The sequence below is a fragment of the Myxine glutinosa genome, chromosome 2 (assembly GCF_964187855.1).
Source record: "Myxine glutinosa chromosome 2, kmMyxGlut1.1, whole genome shotgun sequence".
Taxonomy (NCBI): domain Eukaryota; kingdom Metazoa; phylum Chordata; class Myxini; order Myxiniformes; family Myxinidae; genus Myxine; species Myxine glutinosa.
The window spans coordinates 38228426-38244853 of NC_136262.1; the positions used below are offsets into that span (position 1 = coordinate 38228426).

The window sequence follows — 16428 nt, forward strand, 5'->3', positions numbered from 1 at the left end:
GAAGAATGAAGGGAATCTATCTTATTTCACTTGGTGCAATGGAGTGTCATTTTAATGGAAGACAAAGCCTTAACCTAATACACAGAATAAGGAAATAAACTACTGAACAAGGGTATTATAGTGTCCTTCAATGTATGCTTTATGGAATTAACTACCGGAACGCCCTTTTACCTTTATACACACTGGAGCAAGGAGGGCTCAGACTAAACCAATAATTCACAACCATTTACTATACAATACAACACAATTAAAAAAACTCAATCCTCATATCCGCAACAATATATATATATATATATATATATATATATATATATAATTATATATATATGCAGACTTGGCATTTAATATGGAATATTTTTTTTTTCTTGACGGGTTTACTTTCTTAACTCAGTATATCAATCTGGTGAGTTTCTTTTACACTTTGGTGATTTATTTGTGAAAAGAACCATGTCACTGATTGTCTGTCGCAGGAAGAAGTCACAACAGGATTATATCACAGGTGGCGTGGCAAAATGTACGGACAGGTGCATTTGACGATTGGCTTCACAGTCGGGTATACAAGGGTTGTTGCATTCTGTATTAGTTGAAAACAACTGCTGCACGTCTCCAAAAGTTATTGCCGCTTCCTCTGGAGATGGTCCGTCAACTCGACAATGCTGTTTGTCATGGAGTGGTGGCTTTACGAAATTACAGCATGAAACAGCGTTCTATTGCTCGGCAGTATGGCATCACTCGAAGTCAGGTGTCAAAGATCCTGAAACGAAATGCTCAGAGGGGTGTCCCTACTCCAATACCGAGGCCAGGACGTCCCCGCAGAACCACAAGGAGGGATGATCGCCAGCTGCACCGGTTAGTCCGCAATGGCCATACCAAGACAGCTAATCGGCTTAGGGCTGAGTGGCAGCAACTGACAAATGTGCCTGTATCCAGAAGGCTAGTCAACCAACGACTGGTTCAAGCAGGCTATCGTGCCAGGCGTCCCCTGAGAAAGCCACGCCTGACCAGATAACACTGCCAGCGCCGATTGCAGTGGGCCAGAGCACCGTCAATGGCAGCCAGGACACTGGAATCACGTGATCTTCAGTGACGAGTCTAGATTTCTGGTCTATCATCAAGATGGCCGCGTCCGAGTGCGCAGACAAGTGCATGAAGCCTACAACAAAGATTGTGTAGTGCCAAGAGTCCAAGCTGGAGGTGGTGGGGTGACCGTTTGGGCTGCTTTTCATGCAGGGGGCAAAACTGACCTGGTTGTTCTGAATGGAAACCTGAACCAGTTCAAGTACAGAGCCATTCTGGAAGAAACATTGCTTCCATTTGCTCGTGCAGCCTTTCGAGGAAACTTTGTCTTCCAAGATGACAATGCACGACCTCATCGTGCTCGCATGATCCAACACTTTCTTGCTGACCGTGGTGTAGAGCATATGGAGTGGCCTGCCATGTCCCTGGATATGAATCCGATGGAGAACTTGTGGGCAGAATTAACGCGTCAAATCGACCACTTGGACCAGCAGCCGACCTCTGTGCGTGAATTGCAGCAGGCTATTGTCACTGCATGGCAAGCGATTCCTGTCCAAACCTTGGCAAATCTCGTGAACAGCATGCCTCCACGTGTACGTGCTCTCCTGAATGCTCATGGGGGTTACACGAAGAACTGAACTGTAATTTTACTGTCCATAATCCCTGTCGTAATTGAACTTTTGTTTTTGTTAAAAAAAATTTTGGCTAATGTGCAAAATAAAGAGATACTTCTGGAAAACGTACAGAAGTTTAACACAGTACTGTCCATGAATTGAGTTCGATATCAGTTTACATCACTTTCAAGGATCAATTTATTTGTTTCGAAATGTCAAATGTGGTTTTTGTTTCTTTTAAAGGTCACATTAACGAAATCTGGAATAATTTCAACATAATTCCAATGAACTTTTGGTTCTAAGACATCTTGAAAAGTAAGTTCACTCCCACAAAAAAAAAATCCATATTAAATGCCAAGTCTGTATATATATATCAGTTACTATGCGATTTCATACCATCAGTGGTGAACCGCCATTAAGGTATCCCATCCAGCTTTGCTGTACCTTAATGGGAGCGATAAGTACCATCTGCCACATGGCACATTATCTCTGGTATCCACTCATTATATGGAATCGCCTGGATGCAGCCGGGAGCAACCAATCCAAATATATTGTTGCGGTTTTGAGAACCCACACTTGTAAATAAATATCACATCATTAAAGGTTAAAGGTAGCACCCCATAGATAGGCCACAAGCAACATTTAGGTCACCATAGGACATCAGTTATTCCTTAGTATGTGTGAAGAAAAGGCATTTTCCAATAGTTGAATCTGCGTTGCGTCAATCAAATAAGAGTAGGTCGCCATTTGTTCATTTTGCAGCCTCCCTCCAAGCAACGCCATTAAGCGCGCGCCCCAGTCTGTGCCCCATGGCCCCTCCCAATTTGGTACGCTCCTTGGCCAGCAGCAACAGCCTTCGCTGCCCTTGAGTTTGCTCAACGCCGCCATAAGCCACGAGGTGAGGCCCGGATAAAGGGGGCGGAGCGCCAGGGAGAAGGTGTGGCCACGTCACCCAGCCGTCAGGGCGGGGCCGGTAAGCAATAACCAGCCAATCAGGGCTGGAGGGACATCGCCTGATAGGCGTGGCTTTTGGGCTTGCGGCGATTATAAAAGCGAGCGCACAAAGCCCTTTTAGAGGACTGATGAGAAGAGCTTGTGTGAAAGAGGACTTGTACGGCAGCGCTCGTTAAAGAGGACTCTCACTAAGCACTCGAGTGAAAGATTGATTAAAAGAGGACTTGTTGGGAGGCGCTTGGTAAAGGATTTATTGGGAGCGCACATTTGAGAGGACTTACTTGCTGGTGCTGATTAAAGAAGGACGGCCAAGGACTGTCGTGATTACAAAGAATGCGAGAGTATATGCGCTTGATCAAAGAGGGCTCGCTGGCATTGGGAGTTCAAAGAAGGACATTGGAGAGGGGGCGTTTGGCGTGGGTCATGCACCTATTACGTACGCCAGTACCAGCCTTCCCCCCCCCCCCCCCCATCATTATAACTGTCCGTTCGCATCATGCTACACGCAAAGGTGCCTGCCGGGTTTCGTCCGCTGGAGCGGAGCCTGGACCGGAGCCGGACTGAAGCCTGGACGCGCTGGTGACCATCAACCTGTTCCTCTGCAATCCCCGTGTGAGTGACTGTGTGTGAGACGGGCCCGTTTGTCCAGGGAATAAGTTAAGCCTGTAATTAAGACTGCCCTGTGTGCTTTTCCTTCCTCTTTCTTTCCTGTACATTTCTTTCGTTTCCTCTTCTTTCTGTACATTTGTAATAAATTGCCTTGTTCTTCCTGGTTTCCTCTTATCCGATCGCATCCGTCTTCTCTCTAATTGGGTAAGCGTGGCACGATCGCAACCGCTTAGAATCGGGTTTAGTCATTTTTAACAGCTCGGATCGCGGATTGCTATCCGCTCGGCATATTCCATCCATATCCGTGATTCGAGCGGCAGTTATTCCCTCGTTTCCGGTCGGCGTTAGTATTTAGGTAATAGTGAATCCCGAGGCCTAACAAACCCTACCTAACGCCGCACCGGGAAGGATGTTATAACTTCCAGGAATCGCGTCGGCCAGATCAAAGGACAAGGGCATTAACCCCCCCTTGATAAGGGGAGAGCCGACGTTCGAGATCCGCAACAATTGGTAGTCAGGAGTGGGGATTTGGAACCTGGGACTAAATTTTGTAGACCAAATTTGGGACACCAATTTTGCATATTGGCTGCAACAATTGGTGTCGGGGAGTGGGATTTGGGACCCCAACCAAATTTTCTATCTTTTGGACAATTTGGTCGAAATTACGAGCGGCCGAAATTTTATTTAACACCTAAATTTTGAATAGTGCCATGGATAGCCAAGGTGATCGGATGCCGGTGGGGGTAGATGAGGAAGGGTTAGAGTCGACCCAGGACCCCCGGGAAGAAGTGAGACAATTGGGAGGAATGGATGAGGAAATTGAAGAGGGTGTGGCAGTGGGGGTTGCAGGCGAACAAAATGGCGGCGCCTCGCACGTGGCGGCGAGAGCCGAGCCCGCAGCGCCAATAGATATGGACCTTCTTATGGCACAAATTAGGGCGTGCATGACAGATTCGAAATGGGAAATGAACAAAATGGGAGAGCAATTGGGAAAGCAAATTGGGGGATTGAGAGACGGGTTAAGTAATTTGGAAAATAGAATGGGGGAGCAATTGGGAAGTCAAATTGGGGGATTAGAAAGCAAATTAGGGGGCCAATTGGAGGACGTGGGTAGCCAAGCCAGAGAAATGAACGAGGGGTTAACGGGGTTGGAAAACAGGATGGCCACCCGAGAAAATCAAATGGAAGGAATGAAGGACAGGTTAACGGGGTTTGGAACCAGAGTAGGTGGCCAAATAAAAGCATTGGGGAAGGACATTGACCGCAGGTCAAGCGGGAAAAGCACATCGGTATGCGACGGGGTAGCGCGGCTTGAGGAGCGCGGGTTAAGCGAGGCTGAGCAAAGCATAGCCGGGTGGACCAGGATAGAAATCACGACACGGGGGATAGAGAAGCCGACAACCGCTGAATTTGAGAATTTTATTTTATTAGCACCGGCGGTCGTCGAGCTTAATGAAGAAAAGGACATAATCATAATGGAAATTGGGGTGGAAAAGACGGCAGAGTTAGCACATGAATTGAAGGAAAAGATGGAATATGTGCAAAGTCCGTGTTCGCATCCTGATGCCGTACTTCTTAACCCAAATGAAAGTTTGCAGCTGCGTGTGGAGAAAAGGATCCCAAAGGTAAGCCGGATTGTATATGGCGCGAAAGGATTTTTTGCGCGCTTGGGATCCCGGCGTCACCCGGGCGCTTGTGGGAGGTCCGTGGTGCGCTGTGTGAAAGCAAATGGCGCGAGTGTGAGGAAAAAGTGTGCGCCGAAGAGTGAGTGTGACACAAAGTGTGGGATGGATGGAGAGAGTGTGCAAGAATGCACACCAGAGCATGTTGGAGAAAGTGTGCGAGAATGCACACCTGGGATGGATGAGGAGCGTGTGCGGGGATGCACACGGGAGCACGTGATTGGGTGTGTGACAAGAGATTGCACACCCGTGGGTAGGTGTGCGCTGAGTGGGTGTGCAGCAAAAGAGTGCACACCCATTTGTGTTATGGAGTACGTAACGGGAGAGTGTGCACCGGGATGCACGCGAGAGAGGTGTGTAATGGAGTGTGCGGGCAGCGAGTGGTGTGCACCAGAGTGTGGAATGGAAGGGAGTGCATGGAGAGAGAGTGCAGTAACGAAATGTGTGGGATGTATGGGAGGCGCTGGAGCGCCGGGATGTGTGAGTGAGAAAAGGGTCGCGAGGTGTGGATGTGAGAATGCGACTCGAGCATCGACGCTGACCGGGGCAGCGGTTAGGCTGACGGATAGCCGACGCGAGCTCACGGGGCGTGGTGCATTTTGTGTGCTGCGGGGGCCAGCGGGGATCGTTGCCGCGGCGCTATTGCAAGGAGCGCCATGCACGATTCGGGCCGGGCTCCACCCTGTATGGTCGGTGCCGCGTCGTAGCGGCGACCGGCATGATTCCGGGGGAAGCCAGGTCGGACCTTCGCCCCCTGGCAGGCGCGGTGCTCCGACCGGGGGAGGTTGGGTCATCGGGCCGGAGACCGCAAGGCTCCACGCAGAGATTGACCCTGGAACCTCGGCCCGAGTATGCCTCCTCCCCAGAATCGAAAATGCCGGACGGACCCAACCAACAGGAGACAGGCCACCAGTATGCATTGCTCGGCTTTGCGAAGCCGAGCTGTGACGAAAATGTATTAGGGTGCACCGAGAGGCTCAAGTTTAATGGACAACTAGTAGTGGTAGTGATAGGAATGGTAGTTGTACCATTCACATCCTTTTGGGCACATGAGCTATAGGTTTATGGGCTTTGGTGGTGCAAACTAGCCAGGGAGGGCTTGGATAATGGTTAGGGACCTAGAAATGACTTTAGGAGACGAGATTTAAGTAGTGACATTGTTCAAGTAGTGGGGACGTAGAGAGATTAGATGGATGATAATGACGAGGGAGTGCTTAGTATAAGGGATGACGGGAAGCACTAGGATTAGAAGGGAGTAGATAGCTAGATGGTGCTGTGTGTATGAGCTTGAGGTTTAGGCGGAAATGAGGAATTGAGAGGCATTGCTCGTGAAGGATGTGTGTGTGTAATTGTGTGAACCACCGTGTGAATGAAATTCCTGGTAGTGCTGGTGAGCAAATGAGGAATTGAGAGGCAATGCTCGAGAAAGATGTGTGTGTGTGTAATTGTGGGAACCACCGTGTGCATGGGCTTGAAATGAGGAATTGAGAGGCAATGCTCGTGAAGGATGTGTGTGTGTGTGAAAGTGTATGAGTGGAGTATTGAGGATGTGTGTAATGACAATGGGTGCATTGGCTTGCATGGTGTGCAAGTAGAGAATGGTTGTGTGGAATAAATGGTGTGGAGTAAATGGTGTGTGGAATGAGTGGAGTGGAGTGCATGGTGCACCTGGTGCGGAGGAGTGGATGGGGGAAGGATGGACCCCTTCACGAATACCCGGGGAGGGTAGTTTAAAGTTAGGTAGAGGGAGTAGGTAAATTGGTTGGATATTGACATCTGTGGTGCATGTAGTGGCAATGAAGTGCTTAGAGGGGTGCATAAGTGAAGTGGAATGGCTGGGCGTGTGCGCCTGTTAGTACGTATGGTTAGTTGAGCACTCCGCCACTGGTAGTCTGTCGGCCAGGTGAGGCCGCAGGTAGGCTCTGGGAGCCAGGTAGAGTCAGTGTTCAGTTAGAGTTCAGTGGGGCCCGAGGATCCTAAGGAGAGGACCCGGGTAGCCCAATGCCAGAAGGGGCATTCAGGGGTAAGTGCCAGGGAGGGCCTTCCCCAGGTTAGGGTGTGAGGAGCTAGGCAAGCTCGTGTGGTGACGTTCCGTGGCGGAGGTGCACAGGTAAGTAGACCTGCTGGGAGATCCACACGACCCAGCCCCGAAATTGTGCGAGGGCACAGAGAGAAAAATGGGGGGAGTGAGACCCCAAAATTGGGAGAGCACCACAGTATGGGCAATGGGAATTGGTTTTTAGAACCACATAGAGTAATGATGGCCAATGGATTGGCAGGGCAAGACACCGGGTAGAGTAAAGAGAGTTAATGCCATTTAGAGTATCGTTAGGAGGAAAATCTCTTCGCACCATCCGCATCCACTCACCGAGGTGATAGAACTCCACACCAGTTTTTGCAAATGTTTGGAATGGAAGACGCATCAGGACGTGGATTTGACATTGTGGTTATTCCATCCCTTCCTTCTTGGGAGGGATTGTGGACAAATTCTGAATTAGGGGAGACATGGGGGACGAGACAGTAGAGACGAATTTGTAAATGTGTAAATTGTGTAAATACGGGGAAGGGCAAGGGTAGTGTAGGCTGACATGCGGGGTGACATACGAGTAGGGATGAGCTTTCTCGGCTCGCTCTCCCGCGCCCTTCATGTCGCATTACCTTGCATTGATGTGTACCCTTGTGCCCTTGCCCCCTGCTAACCTCTGCTTTGTTGTCCTTCCCCACTCATGGACCATGGTCTTTTGTGCGAGGGGAGTGTGCAGGTGCCCTGAATTGTGCAGCCGCACTTTTGCTGCCTGCATGCCTGCCTGCGCCGGTACACCATATGGACCACACGTTCTGTGGCCTGGCACCTTTGGACCACACATTCTGTGGCCTGGCACCTTTGCTGGGACAGACCCTTGCTGCCAGCAGTATCTGGCTTGCGGACCACTGTTCTTTAAGTGGCATCAATGCCCAGCAGTTGGACCACCTGAGTTGGCCCTGCTGGCCATAAATAAAAAAGCGGACGCGTTTTGTGCCCTTTTTATTAATCAGAACATCAAGAAAGAAGATCAAGCCAAGATCCATCGGCCCAGCAGAGAAGTACAAGACGTCATCATTCAATAATTACTGAAATGCTTGTTTTTGTGCATGTTGGGTGATGGTGCTTTTTGTGCCTATTTTTTATTTCTAGGTGCATATGGGTGTATGGTGTATCGGTGCAGTGCATTGCAATTGGCATTTCCTCTTTTCAAACAATTCTTCTTTCTCCCACAAAAGACAGGTCCTGGGTTGCAGTTTTGTAAATAATTAATAGTGTCTTGTAAATAATGCTCCCCACCGGCTTAAATGTTTAGTTTGAAAACCATTCCGTAATTCGGTTAATTGTGGGCGTGAGTCAGTTAGGTAGGACGCAACGCAACAGGGGGGACATATCTAGTGTAAAAACTGTCGCACTCAGGGTAGTAGGTTAAAAGTAGAGGTTAACCACACCTAAGTGTCACACTAATTGTTAAAAGATAGTCCTGATGTTTCGGCTCAGGGCGAGCCTGGCAAAAGGAGGGGTGCAGTGTTGCGGTTTTGATAACCCACACTTGTAAATAAATATCACATCATTAAAGGTTAACGGTAGCACCCCATAGATAGGCCACAAGCAAACATGTAGGTCACCATAGGACATCAGTTATTCCTTAGTATGTGTGTAGATAAGGCATTTTCCAATAGTTGAATCTGCGTTGCATCAATCAAATAAGAGTAGGTCCCCATCCGTTCATTTTGCAGCCTCCCTCCAAGCGACGCCATTAAGCGCGCCCCCCAGTCTGTGCCCCATGGCCCCTCCCAATTTGGTACGCTCCTTGGCCAGCAGCAGCAGCCTTCGCTGCCCTTGAGTTTGCTTTACGCCGCCATAAGCCACGAGGTGAGGCCCGGAAAAAGGGGGCGGAGCGCCAGGGAGAAGGTGTGGCCACGTCACCCAGCCGTCAGGGCGGGGCCAGTAAGCAATAACCAGCCAACCAGGGCTGGAGGGACATTGCCTGATAGGTGTGGCATTTGGGCTTGCGGAGCGATCTCTGGCTGGATTATAAAAGCGAGCGCACAAAGCCCTTTTAGAGGACTGATGAGAAGAGCTTGTGTTAAAGAGGACTTATACGGCAGCACTCGTTAAAGAGGACTCTCGCCAAGCACTCGAGTGAAAGATTGATTAAAAGAGGACTTGTTGGGAGGCGCTTGGTAAAGGACTTTTTGGGAGCGCACATTTGAGAGGACTTACTCGCTGGTGCTGATTAAAGAAGGACGGCCAAGGACTGTCGTGATTACGAAGAACGCGAGAGTATATGCGCTTGATCAAAGAGGGCTCGCTGGCATTGGGAGTTCAAAGGAGGACTCTGGAGAGGGGACGTTTGGCGTGGGTCGTGCGCCTATTACGTACGCTACCTCCCCCCCCCCCCCCCCCTGTCATTATAAATGTCCGTTCGCGTCACGCTACACGCAGAGGTGCCTGCCGGGTTTCGTCCGCTGGACCAGACATTTATGCGCTCGGAGCTTGGACCGGAGCCGGACTGAAGCCTGGACGTGCTGGTGACCATCAACCTGTTCCTCTACAATCCCCGTGTGAGTGACTGTGTGTGACGCGGGCCCGTTTGTCCAGGGAATAAGTTAAGCCTGTAATTACGACTGCCCTGTGTGCTTTTCCTTCCTCTTTCTTTCCTGTAAATTTCTTTCGTTTCCTCTTCTTTCTGTACATTTGTAATAAATTGCCTTGTTCTTCCTGGTTTCCTCTTATCAGATCACATCCGTCTTTTCTCTAATTGGGTAAGCGTGGCATGATCGCAACCACTTAGAATCGGGTTTAGTCATTTGTTAACAGCTCGGATCGCGGATTGCTATCCGCCCGGCATATTCCATCCATATCCGTGATTCGAGCGGGAGTTATTCCCTCGTTTCCGGTCGGCGTTAGTAATTAGGTAGTAGTGAATCCCTAGGCCTAACAAACCCTACCTAACGCCGTGCCGGGAAAGACGTTATAACTTCCAGGACTTGCGTCGGCCAGATCAAAGGACAAGGAGTTTAACCCCCCCCCCTTGATAAGGGGAGAGCCGATGTTCGAGATCCGCAACAATATCTTCAGTTCTCCAGCTTTCAATGAGCGCACGTAATGACGTCACTGCCATGTACATACGCTCTGCCTGTCAAGCTCTCAAGAGAACCCTCCGACAGAGCAGAATTTTGATCTTAGTTCAGATACTGTCATAAGTGTATGTAACACTCACAGTTACCGACCTGGTTTCGCCCATTGGGGCTCATCAGGGCAACGCAGTGAGTCCTGCATACACTTATGACTCTGAAAACCTTTCGGTTATAAACCAGTTACTATGCGATTTCATACCATCAGTGGTGAACCGCCATTAAGGTATCCCATCCAGCTATGCTGTACCTTAATGGGAGCGATAAGTACCATCTGCCAAATGGCACATTATCTCTGGTATCCACTCATTATATGGAATCGCCTGGATGCAGCCAGGAGCAACCAATCCAAATATATCTTCAGTTCTCCAGCTTTCAATGAGCGCACGTAATGACGGCACTGCCATGTACATACGCTCTGCCTGTCAAGCTCTCAAGAGAACCCTCCGACAGAGCAGAATTTTGATCTTAGTTCAGTTCTGTGAGCACCTGCTGCCAACTTCATCATTCCCAAGGCCTTGGACCTGGGGGGCACAGTTCTAGTGCGTGGCAGCCTCATCATGTCCCCTGCACCTCTCACATCCCCCAGTCTACTCAACTGCAGCCCCCAGTGCCCACCCACACTTGACCACACCAAGGTCTAGCAGACCGCCACGCTCCCCCAGGAGACTCACCCAGAAGACATGGTCCACACACCTCAGACACCCATAGCACCATGTTGACCTCCAGACTTCCCAACTACATCACCACAATCCCACGTCCCAAATATCGGCGCAGTCGCCCCCACAGCCAGTTAAAGGCTGTGTCCTGCTAAACTATCAATTTTATCCCAGCCTCCAACACTTTGGTTTAACACACCTGGATCAATAATGGTGCCACTGCTGTCAGTGTCCACCATGGCCTCACAAAATTCACCCTTAAATTTACATCTAACCCTCAGATTACCCATGCCAATTGTTTCACAACTCACTAATCTCACCAAAGAATGGTGCTTCTCCATGCACATGCCAGCCAAGCATGGGCCATATGCTTGGCTCGTTAACAATTCCCATTCAACAATCCCATGGCTCTCTTCCCATGCCGAGAGTCCACAAATCACAGCGGAGCGTCTGTGGAAGATGACTCTCACACCATCATTTTCCACAGATGCACCAATGGTTGTCCGGTGGCCTATAATCCATCCCCGTCCATGTGGATCGACCCGCGTCCATAGAATAGCACAGCATGGCAGGTCAACACATGCTGGCTGTCCCAGAGTCTCAGGGAGAGGCTGTCAGGCTGCATGCCCGGGTGGTCACCACATCAGGCTCATGTTGGCCGTCCGTGGTGCCGCCACCAAAGCACGACCTACAACACCTCCCCCTAGTGGTCCTCATTATATACAATCCCAGGTACCTGTGAGAAACCACCTCGGACCCCAGGAGGTCTTAACCCCCACCAGGGTGCGGTGACCCTGCTGGCCCGAGACACTTGCCCGGGCGGCGCCCTGATGGACAAGGTACGCCACACTCCACCAGACCCCCGTGGGGCCCTGGTCATACCATGACACCCATGGTCGGACCCCACGCTCAAATCTCGCCAGCACAGCCCCCCCCCCCCCCCCCCAGCTGGCTGGCATAACCAAATTTTGAAAGGGGCAAGTCTTCCCTGAGGCCGACCCCAATGACCTCTCCTGGTATAAATTCCACAGCCCGGGGACCAATTTCCACCACAGCTGCACCAAATCAAACTCCCATTTCAATTTGATTTTAAATTTCCTTTTGAAAATTTTGGCCTCGTGTTCCCAACTGCAGCTGCAGGCAACAACCCCTTCCTCGGGTTCTTCTGCCCCTCCCTGCAGCTGTTCCAAATTTCCTACGGGGACCAGATTTTCCACGGCTCTATCTCCCGACTCTTCCATATCCGAATCCAGCTCGGAGCTAAAACACTCCCCCTGCTGGGTATGTAATTTCGGAGCCTCCTGTACCAAATTGTTTTCATGGTGAGGGTCCTCCCGACTCACCTCATCCTCAAGGCTCCCTTGGACCTGAGCAACCTCTCCTTTGATGGTATTGTCCCAGGTCTCCAGCCGCTCCTTTCCAAATTCATTCACATCCCCAACCCCAATCAATTCTGGCCCCAACAGGCCTTCATCAATAAATACACGCTCCGGTTCTGTAACACGGGCCTCCAAGATTGTTACCCCCTGTTGCTCCGCACCACCGCCCTGGTGCTGCAAAAATTCAAATTCTGCCCCCTGTTGGTGCATTGTGATATCCATTCGGCCCCGATAGCCTTCCAGGTCTTCATTCATCAAACATTCCCCATTTAAATTTGATTTTTCCCCTATTTACTTCCACACATGCCCTCTCTGTGCCCCAAGCACATCCGCTTGGGCCTCACACTCCACCACTGTCAATTCCCCCCGTTTAAATCCAAATTCTGCCACCCTTGGCTTTTCATGTGCCCCGAATTTAGTCTCTACTTTGACCTCGAATTCACCCAGTCTGTCCGTAGTTTGATTCTGCACTCTCCTTTCTATGTTATCAATTCGTTCCCCCAGTTGTTGTGTTATTTCTCCAATTTTTCCCTCCAGTTGTTCATTCATCTCCCTTATTTCATTCCCTTGTTCATTCATTTGTTCGTTCATTCCCTCTATCTTCCCCTTCAACCCATCAATTTGCCCCTCCAATTCTTCCTTCAATCCATCAATTTTATCACTTTGGGCATTCAATTATCCCTTCAACCCATCAATTTTGTTTTCCATTCGTTCACTATTGTTATTCATTTCCTCCGTTAACTCTCCCTTCAAGCCATCGATTTTAATTTCCAATCGCTCACTTCGAGCATCCATTTTATTATTTTGGGCATCCATTGAATTGTCTATTTGCTCGATAATTTCCCTAATTTCCCTCATTCCCCTCAATAATTGAGTCAGGGCCTGGTCGGGTATCGCCGCCGTTCCTATTGTTCTCCGCTCCCCCATGGGGGAGGGAGGTGGACTAATACTCGGGACGGGGGAGGTTCACCACTATTCTCATACCCCTCTATCCCCGGCTCACTTCTAAGTTCTTCGGCATCTTCAATCCGCGCGGCCATTTCAGCGTCCACCATTATGCTGCCCAATAAAGCGGTTTCCGCTCGCATATTTTTTCTCAGGAAAAAAAAATATCAATTTAAATTTCCAGAGAGTGCGATATTATCCCTCGCCCACCAATTGACTATAGAATTTGAACACCTCTGACTATAAAAAATTTAAATCCGAATGCTGGGCGCAATTTGCACCCAGCCGATGTCGATCTTGCAACTTCCGGACACAAAAATGTCCGCTAGGTTCGCATCCCACTCCTGACACCAAATGTCCTGTGGTTCCCTCAGTTAACACTAAAAGAACCACGGAAGGCAAATGAGCGTTAATAGAGGTGTTTTGAATCCAACGATGTGGCGGATTATACGCGAGGGGGAAGAAGGGTACCGACTTACCTGGACGGGTCTTGCCGACGTCTTCACCCTGCAAAAATAAACTCAAACGAAAACAGGGTTTATAAATGTACAGAAAATAATGAAAGGATTTATTAAAAGAAATGCCGATAACAAGAAACGCGACGATAAAACTAAATTCCTAATCAGGACGTCCGCACACCAGACTTGTAACACAGACGAAGGGAAAGGATAAACTGGATAAAATTAATTACGTGTGTTTTGTCGCGGCACTTAGCTCAACTCGCTGCCCCGTCAGCAATCGCCCAGGCCCCAGCGCAGTCTTGACGTGGCCCCAGCATTGGCGGGAAACCGCTCGTTGTTTGGCGCATGCGCACAAATTCAGGCCTCCATTCTCCTCGCACACCAAATGATCGTTTCAGTCAGAGTGTCGAAGGCCAGGGGTGAGCGAGAGGCAGGAACGTTGAGGGACAAGACGAAGATGCAAGAGGCGAGGAAGGGCAAAAAGCAAGACTCCGGGGTCAGCGAGCAAGGGTGGAGGGCAAGAAGAAGAGAAATTGTCTGTCCTCGAGCTCTTTTAACATTGGGTTCCTGACGTCATCAGCGCTTCTCCCCCAATCAGCGCACCACTTCTTCCTAGCCTCTGACGTCATCGGTGGTCTTTGCCAATCGGCCCTCTGCTTCCTTCTCGGCCTTCCTATTGGTCAACTCCCGCCCAATAGCGAGTCGCTTCTTGCTCCGCCCTGGCCAATCACGAGTCCTTCCTTAACCTGGCCTTCCAATTGGTCGACTCCCACCAAATAGCGAGTCGCTTCTCGCTCCGCCCTGGCCAATCACGAGTCTCCGGGACGTGTCTTCGGCCTGCTTGAGCTATGTGAGGCGATGTAGATGGTGTTGTTCATCGGCAGTGTTCAGAACTGGCTTCTGGTTTGTTTTATGGCTATTATTTAGTGCAATAAATGGGCCTTTCTCACTAGTGTCTATTGCGGTGCCATAAACGACAAAGGATAAATTCAGGCCTAAATCACATAGGGCAAGACTTACAAGGGATAATCTATCCTTGTGCCCCAATCTAGTTAACATGCCCAGCCCCCTCGTGATGGAGACGAATATACAACTTAATTTGACATTCGGGCTAAACAGGTCCTCTACTTATTACATTGGGTGCTTCTTCTTCTTCACAACAGTCGGCGCATGATACCTACACAAATCTACCTGACTCTACATATCACTACCCCCATAAACATAATAGTATGTACAGTTAGAATGTGAGCACGTCTATAAAGTATTACAATTAGAATGTGAGTACGTCTATAAAGTATGTACATATAGAATGCAAGTACATCTATAAAGTATGTGCTATTACAATGCAAGCACTTCTATAATGCAAAATTATATACTATTATAATGCGAGTCTGTCAATAAAGGATGTACTGTTAAGATAAGTTAAGTATAGGGTTTTGCAGAATTTGATTCTTGCTATTACAATGCAAGCACTTCTATAATGCAAAATTATATACTATTATAATGCGAGTCTGTCTATAAAGGATGTACTGTTAAGATAAGTTAAGTATAGGGTTTTGTAGATGCAAAATTCACTTCTATAATGCAAAATTATATACTATTATAATGCGAGTCTGTCTATAAAGGATGTACTGTTAAGATAAGTTAAGTATAGGGTTTTGTAGAATTAGTATTATTTACAACATCCTTTCAATGGTAATACAATGCTTTGGGAATGGCTGTGATTGTTCTATACATGATTTGATTTGTGAAGAACAGACTTGATTAGTGTGTTTAAGGTGGCCTTTGCCATTAAAGTGCTGAGTTTTCATTATAATGGAATGCTTTGGAGACCGGGCATGAAATATATGTCTATGCGCTTCAATCAGGGTGCAACACTGTTGGTATGGACCAAACGATTGTCTCATTGTTTGTGATGTCTGTGTCACGTGACGTTCAGAGTATGCAGGCAATGGGAAACACCAATGCTCGTCGGATCTATGAGGCCCGTCTACCGGAGGGATTTCGACGTCCACAGACAAACTAGTATCCTTATTGTGAAAGAATTTACAACTGAAGAAAATAATATTTTAAATAAAGGAGCAAAAGGGGGAAATATTGTGAGTACTTTATTCAGCAGGAATTTATTTCTTTTATTTTCATGTTGAGATCTCTTCGAGAGTCCAATTTCTACTTCCTATGTGTACATTTTGTTTACTAGTATCATTAGAACCTGGTAAATACAGAGGCAAAGCACATTAGTAGTCAAAGGACAAATCAACACAGCGTAGGGATGTGAGTCTGATATCACATAATTGTTAGATAAGTGCTCAGATGGGAACACCAAGTGGCCAAACAGACCAATCCGACCATTTCCTTTCCTGTCTCTTCCTTAGCCCTACTGCATTCATTCTGCCTACTCCCTTGACTTCACTCCATATCTGAATTGTTCAGGTCATGCATAAGGCTGGCAGGATAGAATAGAGGTATGCACATTCCTGAGCCGAGCTGTCTAGTCCGGGTTAGAATCTCGACACAGCTACTCGCTGCCATCTTGGAGTCTCACAGGCAGGACGAGGCATCAATGTGTGTGCCATCCCTCGGGTGGACTTTATACTGGTAGTCAGGTTCACTATGTTTTTTTCGTTCAAAATCATGGTAGATTAGCAAACCTATACATTTTTGGAAACGTTATTACATGGAAAATCTGAAAATCAATGTTTACATTTGCCAATTCCGACCAATTCGATTCGACCAATTCGACCAATTCGACCAATCGACCAATTCCATTCGACCAATTCGACCATTCGACCAATTCGACCATTCGACCATTCGACCAATTCGACCATTCGACCATTCGACCGATTCGATTCGATTCGATTCATCGAATTCGATTCGATCGACCATCGACCAATTCGATTTGCCAATCAATTTGACCGGCCTTTGCTTGTGTGGAACGGACTGTG

The 16428-nt window shown here is 48.4% G+C and overlaps 1 protein-coding gene across 3 annotated transcripts in view; it reads left to right on the forward strand.

The window, feature by feature from the left end:
• Positions 1-16428, forward strand: part of LOC137421859 (stromal membrane-associated protein 1-like) — a 60852-nt gene that overhangs the window by 37353 nt on the left and 7071 nt on the right. For 2 of the 3 annotated variants that reach the window (XM_078773197.1, XM_078773196.1), the window contains exon 3: positions 15423-15508. The exons of the other annotated variant lie outside the window; for it this stretch is intronic. In XM_078773197.1, the coding sequence (XP_078629323.1) occupies positions 15423-15508 (86 nt within the window). The remainder of the gene's footprint in view (positions 1-15422; positions 15509-16428) is intronic. 3 annotated transcript variants of the gene reach the window in all.